At 52.1% G+C, this 15,161-nt stretch overlaps 1 protein-coding gene across 2 annotated transcripts in view; it reads right to left on the reverse strand.

The window, feature by feature from the left end:
• Positions 1-677: 677 nt before the first annotated feature.
• UBE2O (ubiquitin conjugating enzyme E2 O) overlaps positions 678-15,161 on the reverse strand; it is a 66,283-nt gene continuing 51,799 nt past the window's right edge. Inside the window, exons 11-19 of one of the 2 annotated variants that reach the window (XM_074847802.1) lie at positions 14,549-14,661; positions 13,319-13,444; positions 12,057-12,146; positions 8,997-9,654; positions 7,929-8,065; positions 7,187-7,390; positions 6,423-6,480; positions 4,899-5,047; positions 4,653-4,767 (exon numbers count right to left, since the gene is read on the reverse strand). In XM_074847802.1, coding sequence (XP_074703903.1) covers positions 4,911-5,047; positions 6,423-6,480; positions 7,187-7,390; positions 7,929-8,065; positions 8,997-9,654; positions 12,057-12,146; positions 13,319-13,444; positions 14,549-14,661 — 1,523 coding nt within the window. In that variant the 3' untranslated portion in view covers positions 4,653-4,767; positions 4,899-4,910. Of the gene's footprint in view, positions 4,768-4,898; positions 5,048-6,422; positions 6,481-7,186; positions 7,391-7,928; positions 8,066-8,996; positions 9,655-12,056; positions 12,147-13,318; positions 13,445-14,548; positions 14,662-15,161 lie in introns of both variants that reach the window. The other variant, XM_074847800.1, reaches the window with a different exon arrangement.

Raw genomic sequence — 15,161 nt, forward strand, 5'->3', positions numbered from 1 at the left:
CCCCCCCCAGCCCCTCGCTCCTGTCACCCGAGGGAGGTGGCAGCAGCAGCAGCCACACACCCCTCTAGAGGCAGATGCTTGCTGGTTTTGAACTCCAGCAAAGCCGCAAGTCTGACATCACTGCCCCTCTCCTCTGCCTGCACTGGCCGGAGCCTGCCCATGCAGGCAGAGGGGGGCCAGGCAGGGCAGCCCTGGGGGCAAACGTCAGTGGGGGTTAAACACCCCACCAGCACCCAGGAGGGGCAGGAGGCCCTTGGCCCAGACTGCATTTGCCTCCCATCACACACTTACCTGTGCTGGGGCGAGGGGCTGGGAGGGCAGCCCCGGGGCAGAGCTGCCAGGCTTGGGGCGGGCTGCAAAGGGTTTTGCTTTGCACCAGGTCTGGCCCCATCTGACAGAGCAGCCACTGGTTTTGCTGCCAGGCAGCAGCCTGCGTGCACCACACACCAGCAAAGCGCAGGGAAAACAAACCAAAAAAGAGCCTGACAGGTGCCTCGTGAATCAGGGTTTTGGGGAGCGAGGTCCTAGAGAGTCACAGGGGCAGCCCCTCGCTGCCAGATCTGCCCGGCCCCCTCCCCACGCCGTCAGCCTCAGCCAGCGGGACCCCGTCCAGCCCAGGAGACAGGGCAAGCGCCAAAGCGTGGCGGGGGGGGAAAGAAAGAGACAACAGTCACAACTACTCACAGAGGCAAAATTTAATGGCAAGTCATCTTCCCTCCTTTATTACACCTTGGTTAGCCAAACAAAAAAAAAATTCTGCAGGTAAAAAAAGTTTTAATGGTCACACAGCACTTTATACATATATCGTAAGCAACCAAGCATCCACATCTGCACGTGAACGACACACCTCTAAGCATGGCCTCAATAGTCAGGTCTTTTTTTTTTTTTTTTTCATTAAATACTGTACAGAATCAAGGCTACAAACTGATTTTGTAATGCTTCTTCCCTAACCCCAGCACTTAAAACAGTTACAGGCTGCTCTCATTTGTACATCACACAGTCGTGTAGCCAGTTTTAAGGCTAACAATATGCATCATGCTTTGGCTTTTTTTGTGTGTTTTTAGAATTTTTTTTTTAAGGTTTTAGCCTTTTAAATTTTGTTACCCTTAAATATTACATACATACACAAAAAATTACATAGCTGCAGTGTGCTCACCACCAACCTCATCACCCAGGAGCTTCACATTATCAAAAGCTTTAGAAAATTTGTAAACCTCTGTGCACGCCTCGGTTTGGGACAGCCAGCTACAGAGAGGGAGCGATGCCAGGGGTAGCGGCAGCGGGGGAGTTGTGTCCCCTTCCAGAAGGCCAAGGAAGCCCCAGGAACCTGTGCAAAAGCTCTTGATTACGATCAGAGGAAACAAAGACTTCTTGGGCGAAGGGGAGGACGTGCAGCTCACCCCAGCAGCACCGGCTGCCTGCCCTCCTGTCCCCGTGGGTGGGCAGCCTGGCCAGCCCCTGCCGCCCGCTCTCCCCGTGAGATGAGAGCTGCAGAGAGGACAAGGTGGGCAAAGCAGGGAACCCTCTATCCCTCCTCTATCCCTCCATCCCCAGCCGAAGCTCAGCCCTAAGGGGTTTTCTCCCTCCCTCCCTGGCCAGCGGGGCTAAGGACAGTCACAGCCCGGCACAGGGGACAGAGGAAGTCAGCGTCTGTAGATCACCAACCACAATTTTGTCTGGTGAGTAAGAGGTTTAATCATTTGCGGAACAAGCCTCTCTGCCTGCCCTTCCCCTGCCCTGAAGCAACAGCCTCACCCCTCAGTCCCAATCAACCCTTTATACTTGGGAGACACACCAGCTCCTGGCTCAAAGGGATTCATTCATTTACCACCAGCCACAGCCACAAAGCGGCCGCCGGTTACATGTGCAGCTCGCGCTGCCCTGCCTGTGGCCCAAAACATCTCTCCGCACTCTGATGGGGGTCTGCCACACTGCCAGACCTCCTGCCTGCCGGGCAGGGAGGGCTCTGGGTGCCAGAGTGGCCACGCAGGTGATCCACCCGCAGACCAGTGCTACGAGAGCTCTGCAGGCCCAGGTCTGCGCTCACAGCCAAGCCCTGCTTCCTCCAGAGCACCGGGAGCAGGATGTGCCTGCCAAAATCCCGGCAAGGGATGGCGATGGAGGGGCTCTGGAGTATCAGGGAGGCGGGGGGGGGGGGGGGGGGGGGCAGATGGAAATACCAGGCACAGGGATCTGGGTGGGGGGATTTGGGTCAGTGGGTGCAGACCCTGGTGTTTGGAGGAGCAGAAAGCACCGTGCAAATGTGCTGAGATTTGCCTGCTGTTCTCTGTTTCAAAATGAGAAGGCCAGACCCTGGCCTGGGTCAGGGGAAGGGACACAGCCATACCGAGCAAGAGCAAAGGAGAGTTTTGGCTCCGTCCTTACTTCTGGCAGAGCAGTCTGCTCAGAGACTCCTTCCTGGGAAGCCTGGCACCACCAGCTCCCCGTGCCGGCTGGAAGGACCAAGGGACTCTCCCTGACAGACCGTGCTCCACATGGATGCTAAGTGGGTGCTTCTCCAATGCCAAAACACTGGGCAAATGCAGTAGTGCTGGAGCATGATCTCCCAGCTCCAGAAGTGACAGTAAGTGCATGCTCACAGAAAAAGAGGCTTCAGGAAGGTGTCTTGACCAGGAGACTCTGGCAAGTCACTGCTTCAAAGTGCTCACGGTCACCAGCTCAGACAGCGCTCTCGCTGCTGAAACACGGGCTGATCTCGCCAGCCGCTGCCCAGAGCGGCACGGCAGCGCTGCAGTTGACATCAGGGGTAGTACGTGCTGTGCCCACAACGCTGCTGGCCACAGCGGACCCAGGCCACCACAGGAAAAGGCTGGCAAGGGAGGGAATTGATAACAGTCCACACCAGTGTCTGACGTGCTCCAGTCGCTGGCTGAGGAACAGCACAGGAACGGTCACAAACTGCTGCTGCTACAGCAGGAGCTCGTCACAAGACAGCTCCTCTCCCTTGGGTGAGCCTGGCTCAAACAGCTCCAAAATACCCATCTACAGCCAAACGACAGAGAAGCAGCAGCCATGCCAGGTTCACCATCCAGACTAGCTGCTAGATCTACAGTACACCCCAAAAATCACTCGCTGCTGCCTGCCCAGGCGAGGACGAGATCCAGGGTTAGGTGTAGTGCTGTGTGACAGCCAGGATGGCTGGAACGAAAGACGTGGATATCGAAGTAATCAGGGCAGAACCCTGAGTCCCATGTATTTCTAGAAGACAGGCATGCATGGTGGAGAAAGGGAAGTTTGCCTTACTCTGGAGAAAAAGAAGTGGGGATGGCTAGAATTGCTTCCAAAAGATCGAGCAGAAGTTGCAGAACTGGATGGAAACCCCGCAGCGCTGCCAGGGCAGCGCAAGTGCTCCCGCAGAGCTCTGGCTCTGCCTAGCAAGTCCTGATCAGAAGAACCTCGTAGCTATGGGTGAACAACTAAGACTAGCGCAACTCCGTATGGTGTAGACAACTTCAATGCAAACACAATCCAATGTCTAAGTACGTATAAGCTGGGGTAGACTTCATAAAACCCATGGTAACGCAGAGAAAAATGAAAGACTGGGAGGGCATTGCCCTTCACTTCCAGGTTCTACAGCAATCACTTCTCCTGGCTTGAACCCCACCAGAACAAACGGCTGGGTGTAGCGCTGGGTGGGAAGAGTCCTTTTGTGGAAAGGTGCCCCAAGATGAAAGTGCAGAGGGAACGTGGCTGCAAGACTGCTTCTGTGCAGGTCTCAAATCTTACCATTGCAGGGTCAAACTCGCAAGAGGAGCACGTACACGGGACAGGGGGAAAGAAGAAGGGCTGGGGGCAAAGAGTTATTCATGCTTAGACAACCTTTCCTTGGAGGAGCAATCAGGCCTACCACCTTCTTTGGAACAAACCAAGCTGAGGAAGAAAAGCTGGAAGGAGAAGCCAGTTTACTGGTAACAGCGTTTGCCAAATTCCTTTCTGCTGCTTTCCCTTCTCCCCTGCACCTGCCTGTCCCTAACCTGACAGTTTATTTGTCCTCTGTCCACTCTGGGATGTTGGCCCCTGCTAAGGCAGCCCGGTACTGCTGCAAGACACCGCGGATGCTTTTAATGAACCCCTTGGACAAAGGGAAGAGGGGGAACCCAATATCAGGGTAACCGCTCTTCTCCGGAAGGAAACTCCTGTAGCTCTTTCTCCTTTTCTTTGGTTTCACACTAGGCTGCAAGGCAGAGTCCTGGGCAGCCTTCCCCTCGTCCGTTCGGTCTCTGGCCAGGTCTATCCCCCTGGCTTGGCCTGTGCTCTCCGAGTCTGAGTACTGTTGGAGATCACCAGCGTTGGGTGTCGAGGTTGTGAACTCCGACTCGTCCAGCTCCTCCTTCCCGTCGAGCGCCGAGTCGGAAAGCTCAGCAGCCGCCCCCTGCTCCGAGCTGCTGCCGTACTCCCCCAGCGATCCTGCATTGTCTCCGGGGCTCTCGGCCAGCGTGCCACAGGCAGAGAGAAGGGAGGCAGAATCCGCCCCGTTGGCCTGTTCGTGGCTCCGCTCCACCAGCTCGTTCGTCTCCAGCCAGGACTCGATGCGGGACACCAGGCGCCAGCCGTTGCAGCGAAAATGCTCACGGATTTCGTGCTCAAAGACCTCCACCGGCCTGCGCAGCAGCTGCATCATGGACTGCACCACCCGGATCAGGGTCATCTCATTGTAGCAGCGACTGTTCTCGTAGCCCTCCTGGAGACCCCGGTCGCTGTCAAAGCCCGCCTCGTTGTAGTAGGGCTCATTCACTAGGATGAGACCTGCCAAGAGAAGGGGAGACCAAAGGGTTAAGGGAGAAATTTTACCGTGAATCACCCTCCGAGGCAGAGACAGACACTGCCAGGCCCTGATTTCTGCCAAGAGGGTTGAGGTTCGAGGGTCACAGCACCACCTTGCCAAGGCATCAGGCCAGCTTCACCCGCAGCCACCCCGACGCTGGCAGCCAGCAGGGCAGGGCAGGGACCGCAGGAGAATGTGCTGCAGGGAAGCCAGGCTTTGACTTCAAGCAGGTAACAGAGACCAGGCTGGACAACCAGGGACCTGCAAGATGCAGTGGACTGGTATCACAAGGGGAGCACTCGTGTGAATGGGTCTGTGGCCTTCTGCTAGGGCGGTGGGGATCTCGGACACCACCAGGAGTGGCACTCAAGGTCCCTGGCTGGCAAGAACAGTCTTCCACCAACATGATGCAGAGGGCATGCAACAGCAGAGAAGGTCAAAAGGGGAAAGGTTTCACAGCTCCTTTCCTTTCACTGCCCTCCGAGCAAAAAAACCACAAACGCACCCAAAGCTTTTTCTCCTTAAATAGTTTCTTCTCTTCCTCTTAATCAGAACAAAGGCCAATCTTCAGTAAGAGGCTTTGAGCTGGCCAAGTCCCAGCCTATCCAGCACAGTCCCATCAGACAGGGCAGTTCCGAGACAGTGAATACTGTGACAAGTCACCCATGCCAAGCTTCCTCCTGCTTGCTTCTGGTCTAACATGACGACACGTATGTAGCAATGGCACCAGCACCGCCGGGCTGCTGGCAGCCTGCCACAAACTCCATTAGAGCTGGTGGAGGTGAGATCATGAGTCTCTCAAAGCCCAAGCAGCAGGAGGGGAAGAGGGAATTTTTCACTAGCACCAAGCTGCTCCAGTAAAAGATTTAGTATTTCATTTTCTAAATTTGGATCTTCAGCTTTGTAAATGAGAAAAGCCTTTTCTCATGGTGTCGTTCCCCCACAGGATACAGGCAGACTGAGACTTCAGAGAAGCAGGAGTTGCCTGCTGACTGGAGGCAGGAGCCCTTGCTCTGTGTCAAAGGTTTCCAAGTCACATGCCTGGACTCCCTGCATAGAAAGTTGGCCTTGAGGAAGAGATTTGATTTAGTCTGTCTGCTCTCAAACTAGATACAACAGGGCAAAGCCCTGTGGCAGGAAGCCCTGGGGCTGGTCTAGACACACCCCTGATTATTCTCTGCTTTGGAAGGAGCATAAACACCATCACCCTGTGCAAAAACATGCTCAGTGTAGGATGGGTGGGTGACTCCGTGGGGATAAACACAGTCCTGTGGATGAAGCTCAGTTTTAGCAACTTCAGCTAACTTTGGTAACAGGCTGAGGACACAGTGGTTCACCTTTGTCAGCTCAGAATAACAAGCAAAACAGCTCTGTGCTTAGCTGCCACAGTGAGAAGAAGGGAGGCATTGTGTCAGAAATCTGGGATGCAGCCAAAAATCAGGGTATGAGAAAAGGCTTGCACCTGCTTCGACTACTGAACTGGAGAGATAAGGACACTGCTTTGTCCAGCAAGGTGAGAGCAAAAGGCAGCACAATCCCAACTGGGGTGGCAGACCCCAGCTGCGCATCCCCATAAGCCTGCAGCCCCTCCTCCCTCTGCCTTTTCCTGTCCCGCAGGCTCTGTAGGAGCATTTACCTTGGATAGAGATGAGTACTTGAAGCAGGCTGGATTTACTGGTCCACCTTTCCGTCCCCTGGAATGCACATACAAATGTGTTAAAGGGCTGAAGCACCATCGGTTTGCTCTGTGATGACTGTTAGATGAAGCAAGGCCCCAGTTTCTCTGTGTTCCTACTGCTAAGGTCCTCTGGCTCACAACAGGAACAAGGGACTGACTTGACAAGCACATGACGTGCTAGTGTCCTGCTGCACCTCTCATTTTTTGCCATCACTGCACCCCATCAGGCCAGTTCAGCCTGGAACGGTGTAACCCTACACACCAGACACCAGTTGCAACCCCGCCCCAGCTGCCCTGTTGATCTACCTGCCCAAAACACAGCACTTCCCTGGCTCTGTTTATTCCAAGTCTCCAGCTGGACTTTATGACACACTACGAGATTCATCCGCAGTGTGGGAGACAGGGACCCAAACTGCGGGAGAACACCCCACGCTGGTGTCGGCATCTCTGCTCTGCCCAACCGTGATGCAGCCCAGCGGGTCTGTGGCTTCTCATCAAGGAAGGACAGACAAGAGCCAAACACAGTCCCAGAAGCAGCCAAACTACACCAGTTACCTGCTCCAGACATCTAAAACAGAGCCCAAAGCCCAAGCCATCCCCAGCTCAAACACCACCTGAGACCAGAAGTCACCCAGGACTCTTGGCTCGGTAAGAAGTGGCTTGTTCCAGAAACAGCCTGGCACAGCCACCGCTCCCCACAGACAGGCAGAGGAAAGCATTACCTTGCCTATCCACGTCCCCAGGAGGCTGACACACACTTTGCCGTTGTCGTACAGGTTGGGATTCAGTCTCCCACTGCACTGGGAGAGGTAGCGGAAGAGAGGTGGGACAGCAGGGTAGATGTTGGGGAGCTGGATATCGAAGAGAAAGAGGCCATCTTCATAGGGTGTGCGCGTGGGGCCTTTTATAAGTGCTGAGAAGAGATCCTGTGGAGAGAGGCAATATAAGCCAGGCACTGTGAAACCGCCTCGTGCCTTCGCAGGGTTGTATTTAGAGGGAGGGGGGATGTGATTAACTCAGCCCTTGCAAGAGTCAGCTCAAGGTAACACGTCTCTGGGCACCTTCTCCCTAGAAGCTGCGCTTGTCCCACGGTCTGACAGCAGACCAAGCCTTCGGATCCAAAGCCGGGCTTCCGAGGATGGCCAGCAATCCCCAGGCTGCTCACTGGTTACACCAGCTCCTCGCTGGCTGCCCCCCCCCGCCTTTCCTGCTCAGCAGGACAGGCAACCCAGTGGGCAAAGCACCCAAAATAGGCTTCCTGCAATGAGGGGCTCCCTGCTGTTTGCCACCCTGACTTGGGGAATGCAAAAGCAGCCCTTTACGGTAATTACAGCTGTATTTCACATGCTGCACACATTCCTGCAGCTCTAGCGCAAAGGATTAAGGCTAAGCAGGGAATTCCAAAGAAAGCAATCCGGATGCTGAGCCCAGCACTAACACAGGCATTTGAGAGCAGACACTTGCCATTCGATCCTCAAAGGTTTTAACCATGATGCCATCAGGCAGGGAGGTGGCCAGGAGAGCCATCTCTTTCCGCACAGTGCTAAAGAACTTCTTTGCTTCTGGGGGCTGAAACTCCATTTTCTTGAAGACATGGGTATCTGTGGGGAAAGGAGGAGAATGGGATTAAAGCCTGCCTTTGGAAACTGCCTCAGGTTCCTTGTGAAGGCAAATCTATCCATGTGTTAAATGTATCGTCTGGAAAAGAAGAGTTCAGTTGCTTTGGTGCTGAGCCAGGAGACAGCCTAGAGATTATTTGATTTTTCCCCACGCTGCACAGCAGCCACAACCTGCACCTCCTGTTCTCATGGTCCCACAGAACATCGTCCCTGTGCCCCAGAAGGAGCCCTGTCCCACAGCCTGGACAACAATGCATCACCACACAGACTGATGACCCTTTCTCTGCAAAACCCAAACATAGCTCTCCATCTTTATTTATACACACCTGCAGGTTCAGAACAGTTTGGCCACCTTTCCTTCTCAGGTCTGGCCTGGCTGGCTCGCTGAGCACCTTGGGCTCCGCTGTCACCAATGTTCCACAAAACCAGATGCTCTTTTTTATTTTTGGCTGATTAACATTGGCACAAGTGAACAAGGACACTCACCCACCAAGGACACCCAGCACAAGAACACCAGCTGTTCCTGCTCTGCTTCTTAACCAATCCATCCCTGCAAAAAAGCCTGAACAAATCCTGTAGCCTTCAAGAAAGTATCTGCAATGGAAAGCAACTGATCTCCACAGCCCTCCAAAAGGTAGTTACCAACGTGGACAAAGGGGAAGCCCACTTCTGTAGCTTGAGAAGTGACAGTAGTGCCTAAAGATGCCATCTAAAAGCCAGGTTTAAGTCCCAGAACAGACTGTGCTACAGAAGTTGTCTTAATTTCTCCTCCCCAGTTAATGAGCCGTGAAAAGGGCTAGGAAGGAGAGGATACCCAAACCAAAAGGCCTGGAAGCAAAGGTTTTGGAGAAACACTGCAAGACAGGAATGAAGGACAGAGTATCCCAACGCTGGCCTGACCTGACACACTCACCTGGAGCGTACTCCAACACAGAGAAGACTTCTCCCTTGGCACTGGTGAAGGTGACTCCAGGCTTGCCTCCACTCTGCTGGCAAAGCACTGGTGTCTCACTGGGCCACTCCGACCTCACTGGTGTCTGTGCCTCTGCTTTTTCTTCTTTCTTCTCTGTCTCCACCATGGCTTCCATCTTTTCCTCCTCTGCAATAGCCACATTATCCAAGGTCTTCTTTAGATTTTCCTGCAGCTTTTTAATATCGTCCAAGAACTTCTTCTCCCGAGTGGGTTTTTCCAGCTCCACAGTTGGGGAGGTGGGAGAGCCAGTCAGCAGCTGCTCCACAGTCATGTTTTTCAAGCTTTCCAAGATCTTGATGGCCTCCTTTAGTTCCCGGAAGCTCTTTGGGGCTCCGTCCTTGCCAGCTTTCTCTGCAGCAAGATCTGCAACTGCCATAGCCACAGCTCCCTGGACTTGTTCCTCTACTTTTTTCACCTCCTCTGCTGCCGGCTCCTCAGGCTCTAACTCCTCAATTTTTGGGTGGTCGTCTTCCATGAGGCCATTGTCTGTTTCCCAGCTGTCGCTTTCATCCTCCCACTCAGAGGATGCCCCGCTGGTGCTGCCGTCAACAGAATCATAGTCCGACTCCTCAATTTCTGATTCAATATTGTATAAGTGCTAAAGGAGAGCAGAGTTACAAAAGACACCAGAATAGTTAGGATGAAGCACAGAGTTTTAGTTGTTTTTTCAACGCAGGCAAATCAGTTCTCCCCATGAAAAAGGAGCTCCCAGCTAGAATTTGTTGGGCTGTTTCAACCCCCTCCATCTATACAGGGTGGACTGTGTTTGATCCAAATAACGTGCTCATCAATGACCAGCACAGATTATGAATCAGCATAGCCCCATCCTCCACCTTTCAAAGTAGGGCATTGGTGGAAAACTAGGGCAAGTTCTAGGCAGGCTGCAGCCATCCCAGCAGCTGGGATCCAGCCACCAAGGAGAGCACGCAGGCGCCAAAGAGTTACCTGGATGCCCCAGGGTTTCTGAATGCAGAGCCAATTCAGAACGTATTGGGTATCGTGTGTGGAGTTAGTATTTCTGGTCCTGCTTCTGCACCAGCAACTGCCTTGGCACAGAGCCCTGGGTTGGCTGCCTCACACTCCGTCCTTCCACAGAGACAATGCTGGAACCAGGAACACATTCCCATACCAGCTTTCTTCTTCTGCAGCACACACTACTTGCCGTCAGAGCCCTGCTATGCTGCTTTAGCTGTTGTATGTCACTACTGCTTAAAATTCAGCTGGGACAATGAAGCCTAACCCAAGTTGCTGAATAAGCTCTTACATAAAATGTTCTCTTCCCCTTCACTACTGGAAGCTGAACCCATCCACGGTCTGCCTAGCATCACCTCTCAATCCTACTTTTGCACATGCTACGTCTCTCACAAGGTCCCCCTGCAGAGGCTTGCAGACATACTCCAGCTATGAGCATCAACATAGAAGCAGGGGAGCAAGAACAACTTTATAGGGCTGTGTTAGGAGTTACAAGATGGAACATTTTATCCGCAGGCCTCTGACACTTGAATGACAGCCCAAGAATCCTCTTAATCTTGCAAGATATGACCCCAGAGGCTGAGGCACATGGATGGACACTCAGTCATCTTGTCGTAGCCTTGAACTGAACCAGCACTGTTCAGCCAGTCCTGTGCCACCCAGAGACAAGCAGCCAGCAGAGGTTAGTTGGGTTCAACACAAGTGACTGCAGGCAGGAAAAGCCATCAAAACTCACTGCCCTCAAAGCTAATCCAAATCTGAGTCGGAAAGTTAATTAGCCAGTTATGCCATCTTTATTTTTAGAGCTGAGAAAAAGCACCCAGGCAGCTCGTCTCTGGGCACACGGACAGGCATTGATAAATCACAGTTTTACCAACTGATAATTCACGCTCCTGACATTTCCCCAACTCCCATAATTACGCAGATGAGCAGAATCGAAAGGACTGGTGTGACACAGCAGGAGCTGCTGCAGAGCCCCAGCACCGCTCCCAGCGTGAGAACAGCCCTTTGTGGAGCGCACATCAGACCTCCGATTGTGCCTGTGATCCGAGCACATGTGACAACAGGGGGAAGGGAGACAGCAGCCTGCTTTGTAACGCTCTAGTCCACTGCCATAGTGCAGGCATTGACTATTCTACTGTAATTAATGCAGAGCTGCTTGGTTTAAAAAGAAATCTTGATCGAGTACTTTCTACGCGCAAATGCATCTCTGCAGCGGAGGCAGTGGTGTTCTCTGCCACAGCGACGGAGATGGGACCCTACAGATGCAGGTCTTATCTTTAGGCTGTCTGACTTAACTTGAAGCAACAAGGAGAAAAGACACGGGATGAAACTCCATGTGGAGTAGTGACTAAGATGACAAGACAGTACAGCAAAAAGCTTAGAACAATGCAGAAGGCAAATCAACGGGGTTAAGTGGATTAGCAGTGTGGCTATATCTATATTTTGAAGCTTGCACTCAACCCTTTTCCCTCCCTGCCCTGGGAAGAGATTTGGGTCTGATCCCTAGGTTAGCTACAGGGACAACTTGGGGCTCTAGTCCAGCTTCTGGAAGAGCTTCTTTAGCCAGAGAAAACACCACGGTGCCATTTCACAAGCAAGACAGAACAAGCAATTGCCTTCCAGCAGTGCCTTAGTTGGGCAATGCAGTGAACCTGGGCTCAAGTCAGAGCAGATGATCCCCGAGCTCTGCAACCCGCTCTGCAAAGCGGCGGGTGCTGGAGGCCAGGAGCAGGGCTGTGGTCAGAGCTGTGAATGTGCAGCACAGTGTGTGAAGGAAGCAACAGCCTGCTCATACTTTCCTATTCTCTATATTCAAGAGCAGTGATGACCAACTAGTTGCCCAGTCCTCCTGGCAAAGGAAGAATTTTCTTGTGCTAACAGAAGTGGGAAGCCACCCTCTCATATGGGAAGTCAGCAACAGAGCAAGATTCCCTTACACAGTGAATCCCTCTGCACCTGGGATTTAAAACCAAGATTTGTCACTTAGGCATTACAGGGATATCACGAGCTGGAACAGGACCTCACCTGAGGCAGAATGATAGTCTTGGAGTTATCAGCCCACACCACTTCCACTTTACTGCTGACATCCACGCGAGCCACTTGTCCAACCGAAGGCTGTGGAAACAAGAGCAGTTTGTCAGTCCCTTTTCTTTTCCAGGCACTTCAATGCAGAGCAGGAAGGTTTTGATAAACAGATATTCCCCAGTTGGAGAACCACCTAGAGCAATGCTTGCAGCCTGCCACAGAAGTGACAGGAGTCCTGGGGCCCCACATCAAGGGGGAGAAGAATCCTACAGATTGGGTTTCCGTGAGAAACCCCACAACACTGCCACGGAGATGGGGAAAACTCCCCGCCCCGCCATAAGGAGAGGACCAGGAGGACTGGTCTGGCAGCAGATCCCAATTTCTGATTGGGCCCAGGGCCACAGCAGGGGCTGTGGCTGTGCCAGCGAGGGGACAGGAGCTTGCCCTGGCTGGGGCTGCCCTCTAGCGAGGTGCCGACAGCCGGCCCCCGCCCTCGCACCCCGCCGGGCTCACAGCAGCTTCTCCCAGCAGAGAGCGCGCAGGCGTGAACCGCCGAGTCACAGTTGGCACAGGGTGTGCGCAGTAAGTAGCATCTTGCACTGGAAGAAGGTTATTTAGGTCAGCTGAGCAAGCTCAGATGTGTTTCATGCTGCTGAAACTAGAACCGCGATAAGAACCACACTGTGCCTTTTAACCCTTTCTTAGGGCTTAGTCTCTAAGCTGGAGGTCTTCCCTGTACAGTAGGGAAGCCTGTTTCCTAGCAAAGAATGTATCCTCTACAATATAAATTGTTCCCTCTTCCTCTGTAGGAGATCAATCAGCTCAGCAGAATTAACAGGTATGTAACAACTCAGATGAAAACCAGAACCCCAGTCTTCTCTTGCCAAATGAAACTGGTTTCATGAAAAAAATCCACCTTCACTCTTGCTCAGGAGCCCACAGAATATTCTCATATTAGAAGTTAACCTGAAATCCTAAGCAAGAGTTTTATTAAAAACCCTCAGGCATACGTTTGATTCTTGTCTCAACTTTGTTCTTGCTCTGCTATAGACTCTGTCACCAAGGTGAAAGGATTTCAAATTTGTATCTCCACCAGACAGAGATCTGATATGTTACTCATAACAGCAGGGGACACCGACACAAAAACTAGCAAGCTAGGGAGTTTAGGATGCCCACGTGGGGCCTAAGGCCCTTCTATTGACTCTCAAACGTCTCCACTAATACCTGGTGACAATGCAGTCACAACTGTGCCCAGAACCTACCTCATCCTCCTTAGCTGTGGCTCCATCCGAGTTGCCAATGCGAATCACAATGTCAGTAGTGCGGAAGCGGAAGTCTGGATGATCAGCAATATCATACACACTCACATCCTCCTCCTCCCCAATCAGCTGCATAGGAGACAGAAGGCAAACAGGTCAGCTCCAAGGTGCTGCACTGACCTTCAGAGCACACCTTCAACACTTGAAAGCACTTTGTGTTGTACTTTGTGAATTGTCAGTTGCTCCAGCCGCCTGCAAGGAGCTGCTAGTGTCCCTTCTCGTCACCTCATCCTGTAGCACATCAATCAAGGCACAACAATGAAAGCAAGCAGATATTCTGTCTCATCTGCTCACCCTCACCTTTGCTTCAGGTTCCACATCACTACATCACAAGACATGCAAGAACAACATTTTATTCCCTTCTGAACACCCAGATTTCTCGAAGCAGTTCACTGGGGTTTACAGGGTTAGAGTTTACTTTTGAAACAGTCCAAGGCAACAGGAAGTATCTGACAAAAAACTTATCAATTAATGGGAAACATCTTTCCTTTGATTTCTGCTGGAGGATGAGAGGTAGGAGCCCACAGATAATGAGAAAAGGGTAAAGCAGAGCACAACCCGAGGCCAGACTGATGTTCCACTTCTGGATGTAAAGGGCCCTGCTCAGTTATGACAATGAGGTCTCCCCATCCCAGGGCAGAAAGCGGTACACCAGATTTGTGCGGTTCAAGTCCCCCTCTCACCTCCAACCAGACCATCGTCTATCAAGATGACAGAATACAGTGTTCCTACAAGCCCCAGGAAAAAGATATTAAGGGCTGACTATAGGCAACAGTGCCTGGCAGAGGCAAGCAGGACAACATGCCATAGATGGATTCTCCTTCCATGGACTAGCAAAGACACAGGAATGAAAAATTCTTACACTGAACTCAAGAAATTAACTGTCTGTGACGACTTCAGCAAAAATCTTGATCCATACTAGAGCCTGATGTCGACTATGGGATGTAAACCTTCTGTTTGGTCTTTGCTGCCTTGCAGGCATAAACAAATATGAAGCGACACCACCTCTAGCTAAGCCTCCCAGGCCCAAAAGCACATGGCTGTTTGTCCTCAAGGACAAACTCCACTGCAGAGCTGACTCCCAGGCTTATCTGTGTTTATCTGTGAAGCTTGTGCTGTTTTGTGGCTGCTTTCTCTTAGCTGGTTTCAACAGGCACTGGCTCCTGCACTTACCTCCACATCATCTCCACTGGATTTCAACTTGAACCACTTCACCACACAGGTACGGCCAATATGGTCACCAGACTGCACGACTCCGTATAACCCGGGGTCCTGGGAGCTCTGAGCTTTTGGTCACAGTGGTAGGGAAGAAAATAGACAAGTTAAGTGTAGGAGCACAGACTTTGCATAGCAACTGAGGCTGTCTGTTTCCAAGCTCTCACGGCTGAAGCCTTCCATTTATGAATGGCATGAGGAAAAACAGTTCTTCCTACACAGTCAAAATTGTACTTGGCTAACAAGTTGCATTTTAATGGAGCATGGAGTAATGATAAAGTAAGATAATATTGCATTGGACTGTGCCATTCATTTTGGGACCATTTTCAAGCTCTATCACCAAGAGAAAACATGCTGTCACCTTAGTGCTCTGCTCTCCAAATTAGCTCTGCACCAAGACTGCCAGAGTTTCTGGACAGACTGGCCAAGACCTCCCTGGGAGAAGCCCTGGGTGCCAAGCTCTTCTTCTAGAAATGTGCCACCCCCACAACAGTTCTGCTCCTCTGGAAAAATGGACTGGACAAAGGTGGAAGGCAGGCAGGATGCAGGCAGGTGTACGTGTGTGTACGCA

The sequence above is a fragment of the Strix aluco genome, chromosome 21, assembly GCF_031877795.1.
Source record: "Strix aluco isolate bStrAlu1 chromosome 21, bStrAlu1.hap1, whole genome shotgun sequence".
NCBI lineage: Eukaryota > Metazoa > Chordata > Aves > Strigiformes > Strigidae > Strix > Strix aluco.